The sequence below is a fragment of the Capsicum annuum genome, chromosome 8, assembly GCF_002878395.1.
Source record: "Capsicum annuum cultivar UCD-10X-F1 chromosome 8, UCD10Xv1.1, whole genome shotgun sequence".
Taxonomy (NCBI): domain Eukaryota; kingdom Viridiplantae; phylum Streptophyta; class Magnoliopsida; order Solanales; family Solanaceae; genus Capsicum; species Capsicum annuum.
Window position 1 is genome coordinate 169402437 of NC_061118.1, and position 26455 is coordinate 169428891.

Consider the following 26455-nt stretch of genomic DNA (forward strand, 5'->3'; position numbering starts at 1 on the left):
CATAACTTAGATATTCTAACTTAAAACTTTTGACTAATTTTTATTTCTTTGACTTAAAAATGAAGGTTTCAAAGCACTCTTTTATTTTTTCGGAACATCCTAAAAGTGCAAAAAAAATTATTTTGGCTTATTAAAGTCAATTCAAACATACTCCTAGTATCGCATACTTTGAAATTTAGATCTATTTCAAAATGACATAAAATATAAACATGTCTTTTAACTTGACCTCAAATTACATTTTTGACCTTTAACTTTGGATGTGCACAACTAGGCACTTAAACTTTTATAAAGTTGAACAAGTAAATTCACATGTCGTATGTGACATAATTCACATACGACGCCATGTGGGATAAGAATTGATCACGTAGGACGCCACATAGAATATATGTACCTACTTGATCAACTTTATACTAGTTTAAGTCTCTACTTGTACAAATTTAAATTGAAGATTATAGATGTGATTGAAGGTTAAGTTAAAAGGGTATATTTATGTATTTTGCCTTTCAAAATTTATGTAACTTGTATTCTCGTTTTGGAAAATAGTACTCCCTCCGTTTAAAAAAGAATGACCTATTTTTCTTTTTAGTCCGTTTAAAAAAGAATGACGCCTTTTTTTTTGCAATATTTTAATTTCAACTTTTCACATGACATATTTATGATCATAAGATTAAAGAACTCTTTGGTACATTTGATACTATTTTACTTTAAAATTATAAGATTCAAATTTTATTTTTATTTTTTTTTTTAATTTTATATCAAGTCAAAGTAGGTCATTTTTTTTTTAAACGACGGAAGTAGTAATTGACATATGGAAATAAGTAGAGGGGAAAGGAATGCTATATTTAGCAACTGACAACCCCGTAACATCTGAGATTCTGCTGTTACGGTATTTAATTTAGACTACATCATATGCTCCCACACTTTTATATGCGCGTGATCCACACTCTCCAATATCAGTAAATCGTTCTCTACACGATCATTACACGCAAGTCAGAAAGATCATTTCTCAAACTTTCAGGTACCAAACAGCAATCGCGCAGAATTCAGAATAACCCCGTTATCCGCTTTATTGGGTTAATGTCCACGTCATCTTTCTGACATGTCACCTTTGACAGGTCCATTGATTGACACGTATCAGTAGAGTGACCCAATTGGTATACTACTCGTTCTCACTTATCCTTTTTTTGGTTTCCCATTCCGTAGCCAGTACCATATTAGAACTTGATTAAATTTAAATTCAAACTTGGGAGTTTCAGCTTGCGGGTAAAGCATTTCGTGACAAAGACAATTTCATATCTAAAGTGAATCAAATTAAATTTTTTAATTAAAAATAAAAAAATATTTATCACTCCATCACAATTCTTATTGGTCCATTTTCACTTCTCAGTCAGGCCCCAATAAAGCTTTCTCACACTTTACGTTCTCCCGGGACAGTCTCACGTGGTTAGTCATGTCTACTTGGGCCCACTTATCCATGGCCCACTTTGGTATGGTTACGTTCCATTGCGCCTGGCCCCACTTAAAAGTTGAACTGAATTAAAACGTAGTAGTGGTATATTTTTTCCCGACTATATTCGTAGTGAAATACGTTTATTAGTTATTTACTATTTTTATCAGCAACACGGTTTCTTTTATGTAGATTGAATTCTTTCTTTATGAAATCTGAAATATATATATATATATATATATATTAAAAATATTTTTATAAAATAACTGGTCTTTCTTTAGATTGTTGTCCCGCCACAGTCCCCCGCCTACCCTTTCACATACTATTAATCATAATATTTCTTGTGCAATTTTTTTTAGTTGAGTTGTTTTCTGTAGTTTATTATATTATCTTGTAATGATTATTTATTTATGGTGCTTTGTAAGATTGTCTATAGTATTTTGTCAAGGCTTTTTGTTGTTGTTATTATTTCTTTTTTTATACTGCTTGGAATTATTTTTTTTCTTGGGCTAAAAAAAATCTATCGAAAATAATCTTTTCATGATAAAGATTTGAATATACTTTTTCCTCCCTAGACCCCAAACAGTGAAATCCCGTAAGTTGTAACTGGTGTCAGGACTCAAATCTAATATACTCTCCTACAATAATATTACAATAAACCTTGGGAAAAAAAGATGATACTGCCTTTGTTACCTCTCATAACATACTGTTTTATTTTTATTTTTGTTCCAAACTGAACATCAACTCTCTATATTTCAGAGTTATTGACATACTCCTATAGTTATAAACTATTCTGACATGATTAAGATTACAAGTTTTAATAGTAAAACTATAGGTGTCTTTTCTTCTTTATTAAATTTGGTGTCCAATTATACACAAATTTTAGAGGAGTAAATACAAATTCTCCCCATCTCCCCCCTCTCATATTTTCGAGGCTTACCCTCTCCCTTTTTCTGACTTATTTATACCCCACTTTCCTAATACCTTTAAGCTTCACGCATTCTACCCCATTCTCTTTCACACAACACCATACAAGAAAAGGAAGAAAGAGCCCAATTTCTTCTATCCTAAAAAGCTGTACATTCAATAGTACTACTTGAAGAGAAAGAAAGAAAGAAAGTGAGAGTTAGTTCAAGAGGACGTAACAAAGAAGGAACGCGTTAGGAAGCTACCTAATATTTTTCTAGTACAGTTTTGAATCCCTTTTGTTACTTTCCGCAAAGTAAAACAAAGGACACTAGCCTTTTAGCAGCTTTTGGGAGCCTTTTCTTTCCTTCTGAAAAAAGAATCTCTATTATTGATGAATATTGCATTACCAGAAATGTTACACAACATCACCAGCAATGGAGGTAATGGAAGCTCAGAACTGAGCGTGCTTGATCGACAACGAGCGAGAATGAAGTGGCAGCAAGAACAGGTCCATCAACAAGAGATGAGTTATTTTAGTGGACAAAATGATCAACTGATGAATTGTTTTCATCAATCATCTGAAGGTCAACAGTTTCATGGTCTGATCAATGTAAATGATCAGAGTCTTAATGAGCTTGTGACTCGGGCAATTAAGCCAGACCCCTGTTTGGAGAACAATTGGCGTGATTTTGGGACCACTGGTGCTAATGGTTTTGGTTATGTACCAATTGGAGTTGGACATGGAGGAATGTCACACCCAGCTGAAATGAATTATGCGATTTCAAGAACTACAAGCTGCCCACCTACCATGGCGGACAATGCTGTTTCTGCTGTTAAACCCAAAGAAACTATACTGAGTTCTAATAGAGGCAGAGAGAGTTTCAAGAAGAGGAAAGCAGATAAAAATCAACATCTCAAGGTATGTTCCACAACAACTAACGTATTCCTCTACCTGTGGCTGTCTATGTTTATGCCCTGCATTTCGATGTAGTTAAGACATAATAACTTAACAAAATGGTGATGTCTACTTTTATTTTTTACTTTTATTTTTTGATTGAGATGATCACACAACTCAACAATGGTATCAAATAGATCCATGGTGAGAGAGCAACAACAAGAACAAAAACTTACCCATATAGTTCCACAAAGTGGGGTCTGGCAGGGTAGGGTAGAGTGTACACAGAACAGACCTTACCTGTACCTCTGGCTAAGTGGGGTGAGAACATATTGAGATATAATATAATTTAGCATTTAGTGCGTTCTCTAAGGTTTAAACTTTTGTACGGATGGTCACACAATTCCAACAGTTGGAACAGTCTTTTAATCTACAATCTGCGGGCATTTTTCAGGAGGTTGCAGAAGAGGAAACCAAAGACAAGAAATTGAAAGAATGCATAGAGGAAGGAGATTCCAAAGTAACAACAGAGAAACACAGCAACAAAAGGAGCACAAATAACAGTAACAACAGTAAGGAAAATTCTGATACTTCAAAGGAGAAGTCCAAAATTACTGAAGATAAAAAGCCCGACTATATTCATGTCAGAGCACGTCGGGGTCAAGCCACTGATAGCCACAGTTTAGCTGAAAGAGTGAGTTATATATTTGGTGTCAGTGCTATTTACAACATAGCAGTAATATTTTGCTCCAGTGAACAACTTAACCAGCAAGTTAATTCATATTTTTCGCAGGTACGAAGGGAAAAGATCAGTGAGAGAATGAGATTTCTGCAAGATTTGGTACCCGGATGTAACAAGATCACAGGGAAAGCAGGAATGCTAGATGAAATAATCAACTATGTCCAGTCTCTCCAGAGACAAGTAGAGGTAACAATAGTCCCTTATGTATTTGAGGTTCATGCCAGAAATATTATGATTGAGATTCTATATTTGACAGTCCATTATCATGCAGTTCCTATCCATGAAACTGGCTGCTGTTAACCCAAGGCTTGATATTGACGTAGACAATTTCTTCAACAAAGATGTAAGGGGCATCATATCAAGAAATTATTCCATTCTTCAGAGTGAAAGTGTGTTCTTATTTCACTTTTTTTTCCTCCAGATATTTGCAACTAGCACCTCTAATTTTCCTACAGTGGGAGCTGGAACATCATCTGAAATGCTCAGCATGGCCCAACGCCAGTTCAATTCATTGCAGCAAATAGTGTCAAGTTCTGGACTGGAAATGAGTGTTCTAAATCTTAGCGAAATGGCGCTGCGTAGGACCGCTAGCACTCCTGTATCAATGCCTGAAATATTTCTTGACTCATCCAGTATCAATGTAATTACTTGAACCAATCTTAGTAAATAAACTGCTAATTTCCTTATATCTTTCAATTTCTCTAACAAAAACTTCATTCGAAATGCAGCAAGTTCAGAGCTTTCCAACTTGGGACACTGACTTGGAAAACATGTACGCAATGGAGCTTCAACAAGGAAGATCAGTACAATTTCTTCCCCATCCGTCTACAGGTATGCACAAGTGACATGTCTAGTCAATATTGTTATCCTGTCTATGATGATTCAACACAAAGAAGATAAAAAATTAATTCAGGTGGATGTTACTTTCCATATTAGAGACCCAGAACCTATCATATTGCTTTGAGAATAGTTGGGTCCTCTTTAATTTATACTCCTGTTGAAAAAGGTTGCTGACTTGGTATCTTCCCTTTATTTCTGTCTTCCACCTTAAATGATCAAAACTGTGTTACTTTTGCACGGCAAAAAATTCCCCAAGTAGTTGATTGATAGATAGGTACTAACCATCCAACACAAATGAACAATTATTATTCAACTACATCATTAAAACTTCGAATTTTTGGGAGGGCCCAATCTTTCCTTTTTTTGTTTTTCTATAGCAGTGCCAATTAGCGTGCTGTTCAACTATTCCACGAGTATCCCCTACCTGCTACCACCACAAACTCGGGTAACTACTACCCATCAAGCTGTGCGCATATTGAAAGAAATCACTTCGTGTTCTTTCTGCCTATAGTGAAATTTGAACCCTTATCGCTCATACTTGGAGGGCCTATGGCCGCTATCTCTCTCAGCTACAGTACATATCTAAAAATGGAACCACTTATTGCACTAATCTTTAATTTAACACCAGAATAATAGGCTAGGCTTCTCTTCAAGTGTTGAAGCTAAAAACTATTGATCATTGTGCAGGTTTTGTTGAAGCTGGAAATGACTTGAAGATGGAAATGTGACCTTACAGTTCTGAACATTCAAGATGCTTGAATGACTTCACCGCGGATGTCCTGGAACATGATTCTTTTTTTCCAAGTACATAACATAGTATATTATGTATGTAAATGTTGCAGTTCAAGAGTATCAAAGCAATACTATGACAGTGTTCATTGGAAACCTATCTTCTCTATAACAATAAATTAAAATGCAATTGGAGCCCAAGATGCCAAAGATATCCAGTATAAAAAAGCTAGAAAGGAAGTAGAAATTTGTCACTGGAAGGGGGAAATGAAAGAAACCGCATCTCAACTGAAGTGCAAAATTCTTTCTTTTTTTGTAACTGACAAATCCGAGGACCTGTGTCGAGCAAAAAGTTCAAACAGAAATAATTTGTTTTGACATGATGTTATCACTAGGTTGCAACAAAAATCAGCTGAAGCTCTCAACCAGGCCAGTAGTTTAATCAATTTGGTACCAATTGGAGTTGTTTATGTTTTTTCCATAAAGTCAATTTGAGGTTATTTTATATACACTTGCCACCTCAACAATTCACATTTTATAAATTCAAATCTCTAGTCATTTATAAAGTATTAATAAAGACAATTTGTTCAAAGTACAATATTTATATCTAAATTACCCAATAATCATGGCTGTTTCAGAAAATTCCTTCAAGATCATTTATTACCAGACTAAAAAAACAAAAGGTATGACTTGTCTAATAGTTAAATAAAATTTACTTCATAAGATATCCATATTTATCTAGTTTACTTTAACTTATGATAGCTCGTCGGCGAGGCTTCATATTGCCGACCACACCTTATTTGTGACCGAGACATAGCTGTTGTCATAGTAGTATTGTAACGTGTTGTTGTAATCAATCAAGACTGTTAATGATTATATTAATTTTTCCACTTTACAGTTAGTTACAACAACAACAACATACTCAGTGTAATCCCACTATTGTCCGTTGCAAAGTACTGAAGTACTCCCTCTATCCCAATGTCCCAATTATATGACAAGACTTTCCTTTTTCGCCAGTCCCAAAAAAGAATGGCTCAGTTCTATATTTAGTAACAATTTAATTTTAAAATGTTTCAAAAGTTCCAAAAGCCTTTCTTTCTTTTAAAATTTTGTGTCAAGTCAAACTACATCATATAAATTGGGACGGAAGGAGTACGAATTATTCTCTTCCAAAATTCTTAACTTAAGGGAGTCGACTATACCTCTATGATAAGCATAAATATTCCAAAGATTGATTATTAAGGGTCATACTCATCAAGTGGCAAAGCTGTTACTCTTTTGACTAGAACCTGAATGGAAATATTGAGCACTCCTTGAGTATACTGAAAGGGAGCCAACATGTTAACCATAGTGGGTAGCCTAGTTGCCTTTTGGACAGAATAAGACATGTCGATTAATACTTAGAAAATAAATCACAAAAAAGAGAGAGAGAAGCTTTTTTCTCTTTCAAAATAATTGGTGATATTGAGACATCTGAACTACTAGTTATTAGGATTCATGCCTTCTCTATTTAAATTTTAAAAAAAGATTAGTGCCTAATCATATGGCAGCTCATGCTTTTAATTTTTATTACAGACTTAGAATACAGTGTGTAGATAGAGCATCATTATATTTCACATCAGTCTGTCAAATATTGTTTTAGTCGGTGGAACAAAGAAAGGTAAACAGAGGAATAAGTAGCTTGTGTGGTTTATACAAGGGACTGAAAGATGTTCAAAATCATATCCAATTTCCACTGATGACATACATGGAGATGCCATATTGGCGGCTTTGAATTCATAAAGAATGGATTCTTGTGGATTATCATAAACCAAACTAGTACTAGTGACTACTTGTCATGTAATCTAACTCATTACTCCACTCCTCTAATTGAGGGAGTTTCTTTTTCTCGATATTCTTCTTTCTTCTTTTTACATGCTTGCATCTTCCTTCTTTATCTTTTTCGGTTGCAGGGGTTGGGTTTGTGGGGGGGGGGGGGGGGGGGGGCAGGGGGGGATTACTAGATCTTATTGTTTTTCAACTCTCATTCAGCATTATGGGAATATATAGTCCATTATGTTCAGGAGGGTATCTTTTCATTTTTGATGGTTCAGAGGCATTCATCCGAGTCCGGGTAGCACCACCATTGGACCTAGTATATGTCCTCTTGTGCCTTTCACCATTATTACTTTGTTCTAAAACATCTGCTTACCATCACTTTCAGTAAACAAGGGGGGACCCTGGCCTCTTTTGCAGACAAAATCTACAGGATTCTTCTTGCCGGAATAGACGCTGAAAGATAGTTTCACTACTTGTCTTTCTGGACCCACTTAGGTTACCGAGCAATTCCTTTAAAATCCTTAATATTAATGTATGGTCCATAGCAAGGCTTAGGAGTCCCACATCGGCAATACAATATGCTTATATAGCCGTGCGCTCTCCCACCTCAATAGCTAGCTTTTGGGGTGTGATTCTCCTAGAGTTGAACCCAATGGTATTAGAGCCACTCACCACCCTACATGCCCACCGTGCCATAAATGTTGCACCGATATTGCGGTTTTCGTTGGGGTAAAAATGTCTAGCGCACAGCCAGCGGCGGTTTTCTGGGAACCTGACTTGAAAATGGCTACTTAATAAAGCGCTGCCTAATACCTTCTAGTGGTAGAGGGAAATTACCTAGTGTGGAACTGTCTAGGACGACGAATGCAGACATGGTCATTTGTTATGGTCTGTTGTGAGATATGGGACTTGAGTCCCACGTAGTATTGCGATGTGTTGACGTGGGGTTTATATAGCCTTGAGCTCTGGTGTGTAGTTGTACCTGGGCAGTATCAATTAATCTTAAAATCTTCGCAATCATTGTTTCCTAAAAATATGAGATGGTTCTCATAATCTGTGGTGCGCAATACAGGACCCACGAACCAACATTTTACATAACATTTATGTTATGCCCTTTCCCCAGCTCTCAACTTCTTAATGAAGCCCTCTAGAATCTATAGACAAATGAAGAGCTTGCATCTTTATGTTCAATAAAGGAGGAAATAATCATATTTAGTTCAGAATCCTTCTAATTGAACTAAATAAATAGATCTTACATTATGATTTTCCTGCTCATATGATTCGTGGGTCTAGAAGTGATGTATTACATCTTGATGACAGAAATTATTTAAGTATTCAAGCACAAATGGTAAGCCAACAATCTCTCAGGAACATTATCCAATGTATATATAGATGACTTTTGTCACTGCTATCAGCAACTATTCACAATATAAATTGGTATTACTCAAAAAGTAACTTAAATCCTGAATACATAAAATAAACATAAATTAACCAGACAAAAATACTTTACATCAATGATAGCATAAGTTTTTTATATAAGCACAGACATTATAAAGGAAGAACCTGACACCAGTAATACAGCTGCTGCCACTATCTCATACCAATCAGCATTACTTGGATTGACATCACTTCAGAGTAAGTTCGCGAAACTTTGAAAGTTCCATTAAATCACAGAGACTTCCCCAGCATCTGTTTTGGCAAATAGTTTGGACTAGTTTAGGCGTTGCAACACTTTTGACCCATATAAGAAAAATCGAATCAATGCTAAAGAACAGAACGGTGTAAACGTTATACCTTTTCCAGGAACTACGATGATCGGAGCTATCTTACAGTTGTGTAAGCAATGCTCAGCGACACTTCCTTGCAGTACACTAAAAAGAAATCAACCAGAAACATTAGTAATTGACTTAACAACCAAAGAGTGTCCCATGCATACACTGGTGTGTCTGTGTGCATGAGCGCTTGAGAGAGAGAGAGAGAGAGAGAGAGAGAGAGAGAGAGAGAGAGAGAGAGAGACCTTTGGAATAAGCCACGTCCCCTGGTTCCCATAACCACAGCTGAAGGCTTCAACCTTTCTGCTTCCTTGCAAATGACCTTTCCAGCATCTCCTTCCACAATCCTAGCCACTGTCTTCACCTATTTCAACATGGATCCAAAAGAATTGAGCTTACTATGCTATCAACTAATAGAAATTATACCTATGAATCCAGAATATCAAGACCACTGGTTCACATATGGTCAAACTCAATAAAAACCAACAAGAACGAAGGTCAAATTCAATAAACCAACAATAACAAACTTCTTTCAGGGTATTACACTACATCCTTCTCTGAAGAAAAAGTCTTCTTATTACACCGCTTTAAAGCTTTAAAATGAAAAAAAAAAAATGTTGTGGAATATCTGCAATAAAAATATTTCCAAGTAGAACTAGAAATGCAGATATTGTGCTAGCAAACTAAACTCGCACATATTTTCCAATTGTCAACAAAACTATACAACAACATACACTGAGGAATTGATCTTCAATCCGCTGAGTGAATAACTCAACAAAGTGCACTAGTTAGCCTTCTTGAATAGACGAAAAAATAGAGAAAACTCATGAAGATACTGTGGTGTAACAAATACAAACATGAATAGAAATGGCTTATAATATGTGAGATAACTTTAAAAAATAAGAAAATTTAAATCAATGCATCATAAGCAACAATTACTTAAATTTCTAACGATCTTCAGACCCTCAGGTCACACCTCAGTTAGGGAAAGAAACCTTTGTGGACTAGCAAGATTCTCAATAACACCCAAAAAACTGGGGAACTGCAACTGCCATAAATTCATCTTAATTATTCCCAGTTGGGTATTGCATGTGTCATGTTTTCACATGAAAATGCCTTGCACCACAACTTTAGACTACTTTGAAGCCCAAAAAAAGAAGCATAAGCAGAAAGATTCATACCAACTACAGTAATACACTTTCTCCTTCAACATGTCTACTTCATCCAAATTCATTTATTATAAGGATATGAAACAACTACATGAAATTTTGCATTTTTAGATCAAATTATGCTTCAGTTCTTATCTTAATAACTATAAGACGAACTAACGACAGGTAAGAGCTCATTGCCATGATACCTATCAAGAGAGAAGTCCCAAAGTAAACCTAACAGTATACAATTGCTTGTCCTTCAAGTAGCTATCTATTAGCCACAACAACAGCATACCCATTGTATTCCCACATAGTGAGGTCTGGGGAGGGTAGAGTGTATGCAGACCATACCACTACCTCAGGTGAAGAAGGGAGGCTGTTTCTGATAGACCCCCGGCTGAGCACCGATAACAGTATAACAAACACAAAACATAAATGCATATAAACTAGTACAGAATGCAAAATAACTAACACCGCTAGTCACAAGATAATACTATAGCCACAAGATAATACTAAAAACTGTCTATCCGAAATCATAGACATCACTTAACACCACGAACAAGAAACTTTTAACACAAATAAAGAATGCTCCCCTACTGTTACCGATGCAATCCCACCCCCTAACCCTCTATCCTAATCCGCGTCCTCCACACCTTTCTATCAATGGTCATGTCCTCCGTATGCTGTAACTGCTCCATATCATGCCTAATCACCTCCCTCCAATATTTCTTCGGTCTACCTCTGCCCCGCCTTAAACCATCCATATCCACGTCTCATATAAATTTATATTTGCTGCTAAGTTCGTCTGGCTATGCTGTACGGAGCGGAGTGTTGGCTAGTCAAGAACTCCCACATTCAAAGATTGAAGGTGGCGGAGATGAGAATGTTGCGTTGGATGTGTGGACTTACTAGAGGAGATAAAGTTAGGATTGAGACTATCCGGGAGAAGGTGGGAGAGGCTTCGGTGGAGAAAGGGATGCGAGAAGGAAGGTTGAGATGGTTTGGGCATGTGATGAGGAGGGGGCACGGATGCCCCGATTCGGAGGTGCGAGAGGCTTGTTGCGGATGGCTTCAGGAGGAGTAGAGGTAGGCCGAAGAAATACTGGAGGGAGGTAATTAGACATGACATGGAGCAGGTTTAGCTTACTGAGGACATGACCCTAAACAGAAAGGTGTGGAGGTCGCGGATTAGGGTAGAAGGCTAGTGTGAGTGTGTGAGTTGTAGAAAGGTGGTAGGAGAGCGCTTGTGTAGCCGGGTTAGTAATCCTAGGTCTGTGGCCTTGAATAGGAGCCTCTAGTCAGGAGTGTTTGGGTGTGATGGGTGTCTTTGGTCTGGGAGTGTAGGTTACTACTAGGTGGGTGTCCTCTTTCTTATGTCTTATTGCGAAATGTTAGTATTTCGCTTATTTTCGTATTTCTCTAATATTTATTTTGTATTTTATGTTTATTATTTCTTATTTCGTATTTCGTTTATGCCATCCATCTGGTTTCATGCTTCATTACGGCCTTGGTGTACTATTCTCTATCTTGAGCCGGGGGTCTATCGAAAACAGCCTCTCTACTTCAGCGGAGGTAGTGATATGGACTGCGTACATCTTACCCTCCCCAGACCTCACTTTGTGGGAATACACTGGACTGTTGTTGTTCCATCACAAAACATTTATTTCAAAACGCTTGAATAGTAAATCCGCCAAGATCACAAGCGACAAGCACAATAATGTGACTAAAATTTTTTAATAAAGCTTTCAGTATAGTGTGTTTAACTTCTAGTATTAGTCGCGATCAGGGTAGAAAGGCCAGAACATGAACATGAATTCTGTAAACTAGCAGCCTATTCTTAAGAAGGCCAGAACATGAACATGAATTCTGTAAAAGATCTAGCTGAACATATATTATATTAAATAGAAGAAAACGCTTGCAACAGATTGCGAAAATATCTAACATGATGTCACGTGACTGCTAATCAAACTCTGGACTTATAAAACTAAATCAACAGCAGCAGCAGCAACATACCTAGTGTAGTCCCACAAAGTGGGGTTTGGAAGGGTAGAGGGTACGCAGACCTTACTTCTACCATAGAGGTAGAGAGGTTTCCAATAGACCCTCGGCTCATACAACTATAAGTTAAAAACAACGAGTAACAGATTGGGCCCTGACTAGCTGCTGTGACATCAAATAATATCTTCTGATTTTCAAAATTAACACACACTCAGCCTGATTCATGGTAGATAGTTATGTAAACTTACATGCATGTTTAATAAGCCCATCAAACCATTTTTGAATCGTAGTATTTTCCAGCAGAGAAAAAGATATGAATGAGCACCTAAAACTTGAGACGCAATAAAAAAAAAGGGCAGCCCGGTGCACTAAAGCTACCGCTATGCGCGGTGTCCGGAGAAGGGCCCACCACAAGGATGTATCGTACGTAGCCTTACCTTGCATTTCTGCCAGAGGCTGTTTCCAAGGCTTGAACCCGTGACCTCCTCTGGTCACATGGCAGCAACTTTACCGGTTACTAAAACTTGAGACGCAATAATCATGATGAAAACCATTCAGAAAAAGACAACTAAATCAAATCGAAATGAAACATATGAAAGGTCGGCTCTGATTATCAGTTATACATATTTCCTACAACGAATAATTCCTTAGTCAAGCAACTGGGAAATTCTCGAAAAGAACTATTGTTTCTTATCTTAATCACGAAAGGTCTGTAAAGATTCATCCTCAAGGATTTTGCAGCATGTATCTTCCATGCTGCGAGGGAAAATGGTGTATCTTTAATCCTTCGAGAACCTTTAAATGTGAAATGGTTCATTTTTTCCAGAAAATATTTTGCCGGTATGTAACGTGCCTTAATTTTTACAACATGATTCAATTTGAATGTTTAATACATAATGTTGAGGAATATAGTTGCGAGAATTGTGTGTTGAGGATGATCAGCTATTTAGAGTTCCAAATATAATTTTAATTGCATTATGCTAATCATTTTTATCACATATGATATTGATAAGTAATAAAAGCAATAGTATTAGCCAGGGTACTGCTGGAAACATTTATTAATCCAATTTGAAAACCAAACTAATGTCTTAATTAAACACAGTAAATGCAGATTTTAATAGATTAACCAAACATCTGATAATAAATATTGAAATCAGAAATCGTACATAAAACCAAAGGGAGACTAACCATAGCAACCGAAAAAGCCTCAACAGCAAGCTTCTCCATGAGTCCCTGCGTACTCTCATAGACAATCTGATTACTCAGACCTGAAAACAAAAATTAAACGGTGCATTAAGCTCTATGCGCAAAAAAGCTGTATAGTACTCCCTCTATCCCAATATATGTAACTCAATTCCAGTTTCGAAAGTCAAACCGATTAATTTTTAATGTAAATTCAGGCATGAAATCCTCAAACAAAAAAAAATAAATGAAACTTACATATTTGAAAACCGCTTAAAAAGTACTACAGGTCACAATAATTAACAATTCAAAATATTAAAATACATATGAAAAAATAATTTGAATTTCAAAATGTCACGTAAATTGAGACGGAAGTAGTAACAATTATTGCTAAAACGGAAAATGAGGATGTTGACTAACTGGAGACGGCGTGAACGAGATGAAGCGTATCAGCGAGACGGCAAAGATGAGTAACGGCCCAATCAAAAGCGTGTTTGCTGTTAGGGCCGTGATCTATAGCGATCATAATGTCACGGCCGCGACGCCGTTCGCCGGATTCCCTCTCTAGTTCCGGCTCCGGCACTATCGGTATCATAGAATGAAGTTTCACTTCGCACCAATTGTACTCTTCGTCTTCCATAACTGTTTCCATTGCCTTTGTATTTTTGCAATTTGGGTTTTCGATTATCCAATTTTTGACAATTCGTTTAAGAAATTAGATATATATAAGTGTCGATAAAGGGGTCACGTTAATTCTAACACTAACAAAGACAGCAGCCACCGTATTTGAATTCCGTTTTGCGTGTTGAATGCAACGAATAAAGTAGCACCAATGGTGCCTCGTGGTTTATTTTTGACACGTTTCTCTCCTTTTTAGAACGAAATTAAATTAAATGTAAAATTTTAATTATACTTCCAATCCAAATTATTACTTATATTAAAAAATCCAACGTCTTATAGGAGTAGTACTTACCTAAAATATGTTACTTTGTGTTTTAAATCACAGAAAATATAAAAATATAAGATATTAAGTAATTTATTTTTATATCTCTTTCTGCATAAAATTATATTAGAAAGATTGTCTAAATATTATATCACCATGAGTATCAAATCTTACCACTAGTAAATATTTATCATTCTATTTTAAAATGAAATAATTAAAAAATGTCAAACAAATACAATTAAATAAACGTGTAAATAGAACCTGATATCATTAATTCACATCAAACAAACTTACATCACTCGAATGACACAAACATACTTAAAACATGAAAACTTTGAAATACCTTTATAAAACATAACCGTGGTCCGTGGTAGTATGACATCATCGGCCTAAATACGTGATATAGCATAAAGTATTAATTTTACGTGATATAGCATAACGTATTAATTTTAGAGGCGGATTTAGTGCCACCTTATTTTGAACAATAACATATCATTCGTACGATATTTTAGGATGATGGAGTCAATATTCACAAAGTAAACTATAATTATATATATCAACAAAAGTTGGTACAACATGAGGACTTGAGAGATCAAGGATTTTATTTCAAATATACAAAGTTTCAACTGAGAACCCCAATCCTTCTACATAGATCCCCCGATTAATTTTATCTTAACCAATATTAATCTTCACTTTTTAGCTCTAAAGTTTGATCACTTCAATACCATGACCTATTGGAAAACGAATGAAATAAACTAGCTTAAGGTAGAAATTAGAAAGGCGATATGTTATAGCATATGCGGTAATTACATCTTATTAAATTTCCAATATATTGTCGATGAAATTTTATAAAATAATGCTCTTGGTGATTTTTGAAACACATTATTTGTAATTGACACCAAAAGTTTAGAAGCTAGTTTCATATTATTGTGTTGAGTTCGCCTTGTTTGAATTACATTTAGGAGTAGCTCCATATTATTGTGTTGAGTTCGGCTTGTTTGAATTACAGTTAGGAGGATTTAATGATTTTTTCTGACAATTTTTTTTATTGTTGTGCTGGTGCATACTTAAAAAGCTTATGTTTTTCAAAAAATAAATATAGAAAATTACGACTAGTGAATAACGGAAAAGGAGAAGTCAATAATATTAGTTGTATGTCTTTCCCATTTTGCTGTTACAAATAATTGAGAAAGGGTTTTTAAAAAAGTTTTGCTAGAAATTAGAGTGTAAATCATTAAGAAAAATAGATTAAAGTGCAAGTCACAAAAGAATACATACGTTAGAGGTGCAAATTGCAAATTGCAAGAAGGTCGAGAAAATTGAAGAATAGGTGTTTTTTAAGTATTGAATGAAGAATTGGTGACATTGACCACAGATAGGGTCAAACATTATTAGGAAACTTGATCAAGTTAATTGTGGACTTGATTAATATTTTCAAAACTTTCTAATCTTTTCAAAAATACAAATCAACTCAACCCACACCCTCTTCAATCCAAATCAACCACTCTCTCCTCTCTCTCGACAGCTTCTCTCTACTCTCTCCCAACCGACAGTTCTGCAAAATTTTTTCCTTCAACCCCGACGACAAATAGTTTGGCTTCGAGTTTCCCTCTTCAATTCAATCAACCTATCTCTCATCCCTCTATCGACAGCTTCTCTCAACTCTCTCCCAATCAACTGTTCTGCAAATTTCTTATTTCAATCCTCGGCGACTTTAACATTCGACTACAAATAGTTGGGATTTCAGTTCCTTTTCGACTTCAATCGACATGACAGCCTTGCTCTCCGGCTACAACAGCTTCGAATTCTTCGTCGGTCCTTTTCTTCTTTCACAGGTAAAAATTTATGGCCTTTTTAGTTTTGAAGAAAACGAGGAACTTGAGCCAACTTCTCTTATAGTATTAGTTAACAATTTTAATATTTGTTGCACTAATTTGAAATGTGGTCTGAATAAAACCCTAATTTCTGGTATTTCTTCTCTTCTCTTCTCTTTTCGAAGTGAATTATGATATTTTGTTGTTTGTTGCATTTTTTTGAAGTTTGATTTTTATTATTTGTGTTTATAAAAACAAAAGGACAATTTGGTTTGATTTGTTCTATTCTTGTTCTTGGTAAAAATGGTGAAATTGCTGTTTTTTGTTTGACAAAATCGTGCTACTGTTTCCTCCGACAGATTACTCATCTAGTGCAACATATTAACCATCCGATGCAACAGATTCATCATATGATGCAACAGATCAACCATCTGATGCACCAGAGGAACCATCAAATTACAATTCTGATGCAACAGATTAATAATCTAATGCAACAACTTTACCGTATGTTGCAACAGATTAAGCTTCAGATAAAAAATCTGATGCAACTAATTAACCATCTGGTGCAATGGAATAACCATCATATTAATGATCTGATGCAACAGATGAACCTCCTTGCTGGATAAAATCCTACCAACTCTTCCTACAGGAAAAGTTCAAGACTTGATTTTTCCAACTGATCATTTATCTACCGCGATAGACGACCCTATGTAGGAAGAAATCTAAACAATATTGACCGTTGATAACTGTTCCAACAGATCACTCATGTGTTGCAACAGATGTGTGACCTGTTGCACAGACCATTCATCTTTCTCAACAAATGAGTGATATGTTTTGTATTGTTGCAACAGATTACTCAGCCATTGCTACGGATTGTTTAACTATTCCAACAGATCACTCATATATTACAACAGATGATGTCACAATAGTTGTGTGATCTGTTGAACAGACCATTCATCTGTCTTAAAAGATGAGTGGTATGTTTTGTATTGTTGCAACAGATTACTCATCCGCTGCAATAGTTTGGTTATATGTTGCAACAGATATACCACCTGGTGCAACAGATCAGTGATCTATTGCAACTATTATTTTACTATTTTGCTTATTTGATTTACTGTTATCCCTTTTTAACGATACATTAATCAACAATAATATATTATTTTATATTCATGTTAATTTTAGATAATATGGTTCCCAAAAGAACAGAAATCGAATCAAGTTCAAGTGAAGGAACAAGTGAAGCAGCTACACTGCATCCACCACTATATGAGCTTGATTTACAAGCGTTATTTCAATCGGGAGTAGAATATGATGAACACGGGGAGGAGGAATATTTCAAAAGAGATGATGCAGATGCTAATAGCCCTTCCACCAAAGAGCTGGTCAAAGCCTTCAGTATTGATCGTTATCCTGTGAGAATGCAGTGCGATGGTGCCGCAGATTTAACGAGTGATTTCGTGGTTAAGTCAGCCAAGGAAAATTTTTCGACGCCTTCAGAAAAATACTTCAAGAATAAAAATTGAATGCTTATTTCAGGGACAGCTGCTTTGAGAAACATCTTGATTTGCCGGAGGACAACAATGCTCGTTTCCAAATGAAAATGGTATATGAACTTCTCAAGCGTAGGTTTATGTATGAAAACAAAGATAAGATGGATGAGGTGTGGATAAATTACTGTGGCATTCCTGTTTGTTTTGGTTGGAAGGAGTTTTCCATAGTTACTGGACTAAAATGTTATCCTCCTTCTCAAGTTATACCTATTCTAACCCAAAAAAAAACACCTCGTACACCCAAAAAAGGCAAAGACAAGTCGTGTGATCATGATGACCTGGTGTCCATTGTTGGTCCAAGATTCAAAAACAAAAATTTGATAGAAACGTTGAAAGGTAAAGGATTTTCCAAAAAGCACAAGCCGTTATTGTGCTTGGTTTGGTTTGTACATAATATTCTTTGGGCGAGAGACGTTAACAACAACATAAGCCTCAGTTTAATAAAGCTCTCCGAGGATCTTGAGGTGTTTAACAGCTATCCATGGGAGTATGAAAGCTTCAAAATGACTGTCAAATATTTGTTGACTCCGTTAGCGCCAAAGACAGTCAACTTATATGGCTTTCCATGGGCTTTCATGGTAAATGTTTCTTTCTTCTATTATGATATCATTCATTTTTTTCGCTCAATAATGGTTTTGATTTATTGACGTTATTTTATAGACTTGGGCGTTTGAAGTCATTCCTTATTTGAGACAACAAGTGAACTACCAGGAAGGAGTTTCCTGTCCAAGAATCTTGAGATGGTTGTCGGCCAAAACTCATAAAAATGCAAAATTTCTTGATCTCTTCAACCCCCCGAAGGATGCAGTAAGTATAATTATAATTAATTTTTTATTTTTAATTAATGACTTTTTTTGAATGATCTAATCATCATTCTAATATATGTAATAATTTATGTTAGAATGTGCATCCGTCGCAAGTTTCGACCAATCGAGAGTTGAAGATGCCATTTTTTCTTACTTTACGGTCTGTGCAAACTTTATGGGACCCTAAGGTCATCGACATAATAAAAATGGAATTGTTTGTAGCAACAACCATTACAAGAAAAATAATTTTGGAGGGTGGGCTTGTTGTTATTGATGGAGTTATTAGTGGTGGTAGTGGTGCTTCTGTTGGTGCTAATGATGCTCCTCTTAGAGTATTTAAAGCAAACCATTATGAGTATGATCATACTGGTTATACAGATTTTACCTCTCCCAGCGAATATTCTACATGCAAATGTCAAGACTGCAGGGCGAAACATGATGTAGTGATTAATGTTATTAATGCATTAACTGCTTCTATAAAGAAATTGACATCTAAGAGGGTCTCATTCCATCAAAGAGGATTTTATTTCCATCCGCTCCATTAGAGATTAGGGCTAAGAGGAGAAGGAGAGTGATTTCCAGGGCATTATCAGGCATCCAAAAAAGCGAAATTGCAACTCCTCTATCTGTGTGTTGCACTGAGCGACATACAATGTCCAAAGGAGAGCAGCACGAGCTAAAGAAGATGAATATATTATGTCTTCCAACTGAAAAAATAAACAGACACATATATGTTTCAACAGATGACATATCTGCTGAAAATTATCAATAGATATATATATCTGTTGCAATAATTGACTAACCTGTTGTACCAAATACTTTATCTGGTGCAACATCTGTCTCGTTTGTTTTAGCAAATCAAACAACTCTTCGTACAACTTTTATTTGTACCAACAGACGACCTATCTACTGCAACAGATGATTCATATGTTGCAACGGATGGTTCATCCGTTAGAAATTATCACACAGGGTCTTCCTCATGTAGAAATTTGTCCCAATAGTTGATTCATTGTTGCAACAGAAATATAATATGTTTGAGACAATTTAAAATAGGAGGAAGACCTGTTTGATTTGCTAGAAAAGATGAGTTATCCTTTTCCGTTTTGTTGTATCTCCGTGATTAGCATTGACCAATTCTGGCTATTCAGGTGGATGTAAAAGAAGCTACTGCTGAATAGCATTGACAATATGCTACTCTTTTCATGGAAATACGGAGAACATAAAGCGCAGAAACCGTACGCAAGCGACAATGAAGATCCACGACCAGCAAAGCATAATTCCATAGCACCGGATGAAGAACAACTTGTCCATACTGAGTAGATCTTTATAGCTTGAGCCTGTCAAAGCAATCCTTGGCAGTATACTTAAATTATTGTTGATGTATTTGTTGAGATCTGTACCCATAACAATTTTTTTACATTTCATTTATTCGTTGACTTATTTCAGCTAATTTATGAAGGCTTTGATTTATTTTATTTTGTCTACGAATTTTATTTATTCCTTAGATTTAAACTTATTAATTGAAAAGAAATACTACATTTAGACATATGTTGCAACAGTTAGGTGATCTAATTGGAATTTATCAAACAGGTCTTCTCACTATTACAACAGATGGACTTTAGATAAAAACATTAAGATTATATAACAGATGACACATCTATTGAAAAAAAAGAACAGATTTAGATATATGTTGCAACAGATGGACTTTATCTGTTGCAACAGACGACACACCTATTAGAATAATCGAACAAATTTATACATATGTTGCAACAGGTAGGTTATCTGTTGGAATTTATCAAACAGGTCTTCTCACTGTTGCAACAGATGAACTTTAGATAAAAATATCGAGATAATGCAACAGATGACCAACCTATTGCAATAGATAAACTATATGTCAGAACAGGTAGGATAACTGTTACAACGGATGAAGAATCTGTTGCATTATAAAAATTCAAATTTCATTGGACATAAAAAAATTTCACTACATGTAAAAAGGTTAAAGTGAATTGAAATAAAAAAGGCACAACCCATCGATGGTGTTCAGTTCAAACACCTAAAATAAAATAGGCATCAAGTAGACATGTTCATTTTAAACACGTAAAATAAAATAGGCATCAAATGTATTAGTGTCAGTCCTGGCACATTTCTCTGACTTGCCGTCACTTGGCCCCCAACGGTCCTTTTTTTCTCCCCCATTGTCTTATATATTCATCTTCATCCTAAAATTCAACCCTAAATTCCCAAATCTTCTTCTTCATCGTCATCTTCTTTTATCTATCTAAATTCTTCAAATTATTACTTTCATTTTTTTCAACTGACCTTGACAATGTCGAGCGCATCTTCCACTGTTTTTGTGATAAAGATTTTTGATATTGTAAGTGCGGTCATGAAGCTCTGTTAAAGACTTCTTGAACTCAATAAAATTTGGGTCGTAGGTTTTTTACTTGTAAGATTTCAAAGGTAATATTTTTTTTATTTAACTAATTGATTAATTATAGACTTGTAATTGTGTTCTCTTTGTATAGAAATTGGGTAGATGCGATTACTTTGATTGGTATGAAGAACGACACCCTTCACAAGCAAATCGTGTAATCTGGGGTTTGTTGAACAAAGTCAAGGCTTCTGAAGGGAAACAAAATCGAGCAAAAAGATACTACATTGTTGTCGTTATTGCTACTGGTTTGGTGTTGTTGGGCACATAGATATTGAAGCCTAATTGCTAAAATTTTCATGGTGGTGTGTGTATTTGCTACTGGTTTGTTGTCGACGAGCACATGGATATTCAAGCGTAACTGTTGGAAAATATCCAAAAAATTTAGGCATATGTTGTAAAATTTAGGTCATCTGTGAAAATTATCAAACAGGTCTTTCCACTGTTGCAACAGATTAGACTTAGATTATTAGATTATTCATAGAAATAACATCGGCATAATGCAACAGATGACCAACCTATTGCAACAAATAAACTATCTGCCAGAACGGATTAAAGAATTATACAACAGATTGACAATCTAATCTATTGCATTATAAAAAACTCAACTTTCATCAGAAAAAAATTATTGCCACTACATGTACATGTAATAAAGTGAAGGGTGACTTGAAATTAAAAATTTCTATTTCACAGGCTCTTCTATATACACAGGCTTTAAGCGTCCAGTTAGTACCCCATAAGCCCAGACCTTTTGCAGGTTTGCCACAGCGTTGTCACACATAAAATTTGTTTGCTCGGTTGTTTCTGTGTCGGTCAGCAAATATTCAATGTGTGCAAGAGCGTGCGAGCCGCTCGCTTTAGCGGCATCATCTTTTAGAAGGATCATTCCCCTGTTTCGACCTTCATCATTCCCCTGTTTCGACCTTCAAAATCCCATGATTTCTTCATCAACACATCCTTTGGTAAATAATTCATCAGTTTACTCTCCCTCAATAAGATGGGCAACAGCACCATCAGTGGCTCCACGAGGAGAAAAAGATCAAAATTGTCGATGAGAGGTACGTTGGAGTCATAAACATTGATCTTTCCCTCCTCGAGTAGTATCTCAACAGCCCGATAATGCATGTCACTCACGCTAATGAATGCAAGAATCCTTTTTGCCTCAGTCCAGCTCTTGCCGTGTGGATTTGGCCTGTCTCCTTTAACATATCTTAACATTTTTTCTTCATCCAAGACCAACGTAGGAACTAGAAAATCAAGTCCTACGCCAAGGGATGATGCCTCTCCATTGAGTTGATCGTACTTATCCTTGAGCTTCTTGTAGAAGCGAGGTCCATTATCCTATTGGCAGCGTCATAAGCTTCCTGGTACGTTAATTGCCTTTTCCTCATGAGTCAGAGAATCATGTCAATATGCTATGAGATAAGAAGTCAATTTTTAAATAGGTTAGTAATTGTAAAGATGCAACGGATGGTCCATCTATTGCGTAGGGTTCTCTGAATCAATAATCCAACGCTACTTATACAACAGATGGATAATAAGTTATAACAGAACCATAACTAGTTACACCAGTATACCCAGTTGTTGCAACAGATGTGAAATCTGTTGCGTATCTTATTCTTCATGGGGTAGATTAGAAGGGCTAGGTTAGGAAAAGTAAACTTACCTTGTCCTCGTACGGCATACACATATCAGTCATAGTCTGGAAGTCTTGGGAAGGGGGGAAAGGGAGGCCTGGGGTAATCTGGTACACTTGGCTTGGCATTCTTAGCCTGTCGCAGATTCCTCTTCTCTTCGGCGCCAAGTTCCTCGTATATGTCCACTTTCTTGACTGGTCCCAGAACTTCAACAGCTTTTGAAGAGGGAGGAATTGCAATTTCTTTTGATTTTCGAGCGGAGAGTACGTCTCTAATTGCTCTTTTATTTCTCCTAACCAACGTTGTAGGAGTGTTTGGCTCCCTCACCTTCTTATGAACTCAATTGAATTATATATAAATAAATATTCAACCTATTGCAACAGATGTCTTTTTTGTTGGATCAAACAAATTATGTAATCTGTTGCAACATATTACACATCTGTTGTAAACTATCATACAAATTAAGCCATTTGTTACAACATACCACGAATCTGTTGTAAACTATCAAATAAATTAAGTCATCTGTTGCAACAGATTACCCATCTGTAGTAAATTATCAAATGTATTGAGTCATATGTTGCAGTAGATTACCCATCTGTTGTAAATTATCAAATAGGCGCTGTCATCTATTGTAGTTGACATTATGAGAACTCACCCCTAGTCCTAAATCAATCAATTAAGGTATTAGTCTAACATATGAGGTAGTAAGAATCGGTTCAGCTCAGAGTGATCGATCGCTAACTCTATTCGAGAGGAACACAGTACCTTTTCATCATGCAATTGACAAAAGACTCAATTGAAATTATAGTTGACCCTATGAGAACTCACATTCAATTAAGGTATTAGTCTAACATATGAACTCAATTGAATTATATATAAACAAATGTTCAACCTGTTGTAATAGATGTCTTTTCTGTTGGATCAAACAGATTATGTAATCTGTTACAACATATTACACATCTATTGTAAACTATCATACAGATTAAGCCATTTGTTATGACAGATCACGAATCTACTGTAAACTATCAAACAGATTAAGTCATCTGTTGTAACAAATTACCATCTGTTGTAAATTATCAAATGGATTGAGTTATATACTGCAATAGATTATCCATCTGTTGTAAATTATCAAATAGACGTTGTCATCTATTATAGTTTACATTATGAGAACTCACCCCTAGTCCTAGATCAATCAATTAAGGTATTAGTCGAACATATGAGGTAGTAAGAATCAGTTCGGCTCAGAGTGATTGATCGTCGACTCTGGTCGAGAGGAACACAGTACTGTCTCATCATGTAATTGACAAAAAACTCAATTGAAGTTGTAGTTGATCTTATGTTCAATTAGGGTATTAGTACCCTAGTCCTAGATTAATCAATTAAGGTATTAGTCTAACATATGAGATAGTAAGAATCGGTTCGACTCAGAGTTATCGATCGATGACTCTAGTCGGGAGAAACGCAGTACCGTCTCATCATGCAATTGCCAAAAGACTCAATTGAAGTTGTAGTTGACCTTATGAGAACTCACCCCTAGTCCCAGATTATTCAATCAAGGTATTAGTACCCTAGTCCTAGATTAATCAATTAAGGTATTAGTCTAGCATATGAGGTAGTAAGAATCGGCTCGGCTCAGAGTGATCGATTGACGACTCTAGTCGGAGGAATGCAATACCGTATCATCATGAATTACCAAAAGACTCAATTAAAGTTGTATTTGACCCTATGAGAACTCAAATTCAATTAAGGTTTTAGTCTAACATATGAACTCAATTGAAATTATATATAAATAAATGTTCAACCTGTTGCAACATATGTCTTTTCTGTTGGATCAAATCAAACAGATTAGGTAATATGTTGCAACATATTATGCATCTGTTGTAAACTATCAAACAGATTACGTCATTTATTGTGAAAGATCACGAATTTGTTGCAAACTATCAAACAGATTAAGTCATCTGTTGCACTTAAATATTTTTTGATCCTTTTTTATAAAACAATTTAGGTATTTCATGTCTGAGATAAAATAGTTAAAATACTAAGGTGGTAAAAAATATTACTCGGTACAACTTTGATAACTCAAAAATCTCCTAAGTGAGTAATCTTATCTGGTCTTTTCAATCTCACCATCTCCTCGTGCCCCTCAAAAGTTATTAATGAATATTTAAAACCCCCATACCTAGAACTCTCTCTCCTTCAGCCATAAAGTAGTCTAGACTAGACTCAACTCATAACTCTTCTTTATTCTTTATTCTCAATTATCTTTATTGTTTTCCTTTTTCCTCTCTTTTTTCTCTTCTTTCGGATGAGGGTCTTTTGGGATCTCAACCAATCAATATCTTTTCTCGACTTAACTGGATGTTCTGATCCATTTGCTTTTTTGACATTACAGGTATGATTCAAAGTTGCTCTTTTCATCTCGTCTTCTTCTTTGTATGTCATTTAAATTAGTTATTTACATCTATTGCTATCAATGATTTACCCATTACCAGTTTGCTATTTATTGAGAAAATTGAAGGAAAGGTGACTTTTAAGTCTTGAATAAACGAACCGTTGTTTTTATTAAAATATGCGAAAAAAGTCATCTGTTGGGAGAATTTAAAAAACCTTGTTATCACTATACTTTTTTATGTCTTTTGTTTGGTACTTTGGTGGTGCTGTTGTTGGGGGTGGTGGTTGTGTTGGAACATGTGATGTTTGTGTTGTGGATGGTGTTGGAACATATGGTGTTGTTTTGTTTGTTTTTTGTTGTTGATGCTGTTGGTGGTGGTGTTGCAGTTTCCTCAACTGTTGCAACTGATGAATCAGCTATTGGAACAGACGGAGCAACTTTTTGAAGAAATCAAACCAATAGCAAGGCTGGTTTGATTTATTCCAATAGATGGCCCATCTGTTGCAATATGTTATCCATCCTTTGCAAACAATACCTCATCAGTTGAACAGATGGGTAATTTGTTGCATCATATTTGTCATTTGTTGATTCACTCAATTTTGTGTTACCCTTTTGTAATGTTCTTTTTGTTCTTCTATTGTTTGACATCAAATGTATTTCTCTTGTTTGCAGACAAAAGGAAGTGAAATTAGATCCATTTTTTCCCGGCCAACATTAAAGGCTAGAGTAAAGATGGGTTCGGAGGAATAAGTTGCTTGCAGATGGAACCACTTCATATTTGGGAGGTATGTATTACTGATCAACCTATCATGAAAACACACATCCAGTACAATAATTTTGTGAATGCAGTTTTTTACCGATGATTAGACACTGATCCTTCAAACAAGATCCTGAATTATACAGTTTAGTTTGATAGGTGCAAATTGATAAGGCCGAAGGGTTCCAAGATGGTGATGTTGATGTCCCGTTACAATTTAATGACACGATTCATGCACATATTTTTGTGTCAAGTTTGGGGAAGGGTGCAAATTTTTGGCGGCAGTGTAAATATCTAATAGTGATTGAACTGGTTTTAATGACACAATGGACTTCTTGAAAGGCCTCCGAAGCCTCGCAATGCAGCAAACAATGATAGAACCAATAGAAATTCCCTTGGTCCAAATTTATATGGATAGGTTATTGGAGGAGACTATTATACAGCAAAAGGTATTTGGGAGAAAACCTGTGTGGGAAGAGGGAGGTTGAGAAGGCCATATAGGCCATATATCATCTTAGTACTTGCTTAAGATGATACACAGGGTCGGAAGGAAAGTGTAGTGAAATTAGCTTATGAAATTGACATAAAAAATGAAAAACTGGATGAGATACGAACGTGAAAGTGTATCCAAAAATAAAAATC

At 35.7% G+C, this 26455-nt stretch overlaps 2 protein-coding genes across 2 annotated transcripts; one reads left to right on the forward strand and one right to left on the reverse strand.

The window, feature by feature from the left end:
• The first annotated feature begins 2009 nt into the window (after positions 1-2009).
• On the forward strand, positions 2010-6089 carry LOC107840411 (transcription factor HBI1). Its single transcript, XM_016684269.2, has 7 exons — positions 2010-3275; positions 3706-3945; positions 4045-4179; positions 4265-4336; positions 4415-4633; positions 4722-4824; positions 5521-6089. The coding sequence occupies exons 1-7, from the start codon at positions 2748-2750 to the stop codon at positions 5559-5561; spliced, it is 1338 nt and encodes a 445-aa protein (XP_016539755.2). The 5' UTR covers positions 2010-2747; the 3' UTR covers positions 5562-6089.
• Positions 6090-8742: 2653 nt separating this feature from the next.
• LOC107840412 (universal stress protein PHOS34) lies at positions 8743-14358 on the reverse strand. Its single transcript, XM_016684270.2, has 5 exons — positions 13904-14358; positions 13490-13569; positions 9398-9516; positions 9175-9251; positions 8743-9069 (listed from the first exon to the last, which is right to left on the reverse strand). The coding sequence occupies exons 1-5, from the start codon at positions 14133-14135 to the stop codon at positions 9044-9046; spliced, it is 534 nt and encodes a 177-aa protein (XP_016539756.1). The 5' UTR covers positions 14136-14358; the 3' UTR covers positions 8743-9043.
• Between the last annotated feature and the right edge of the window lie 12097 nt (positions 14359-26455).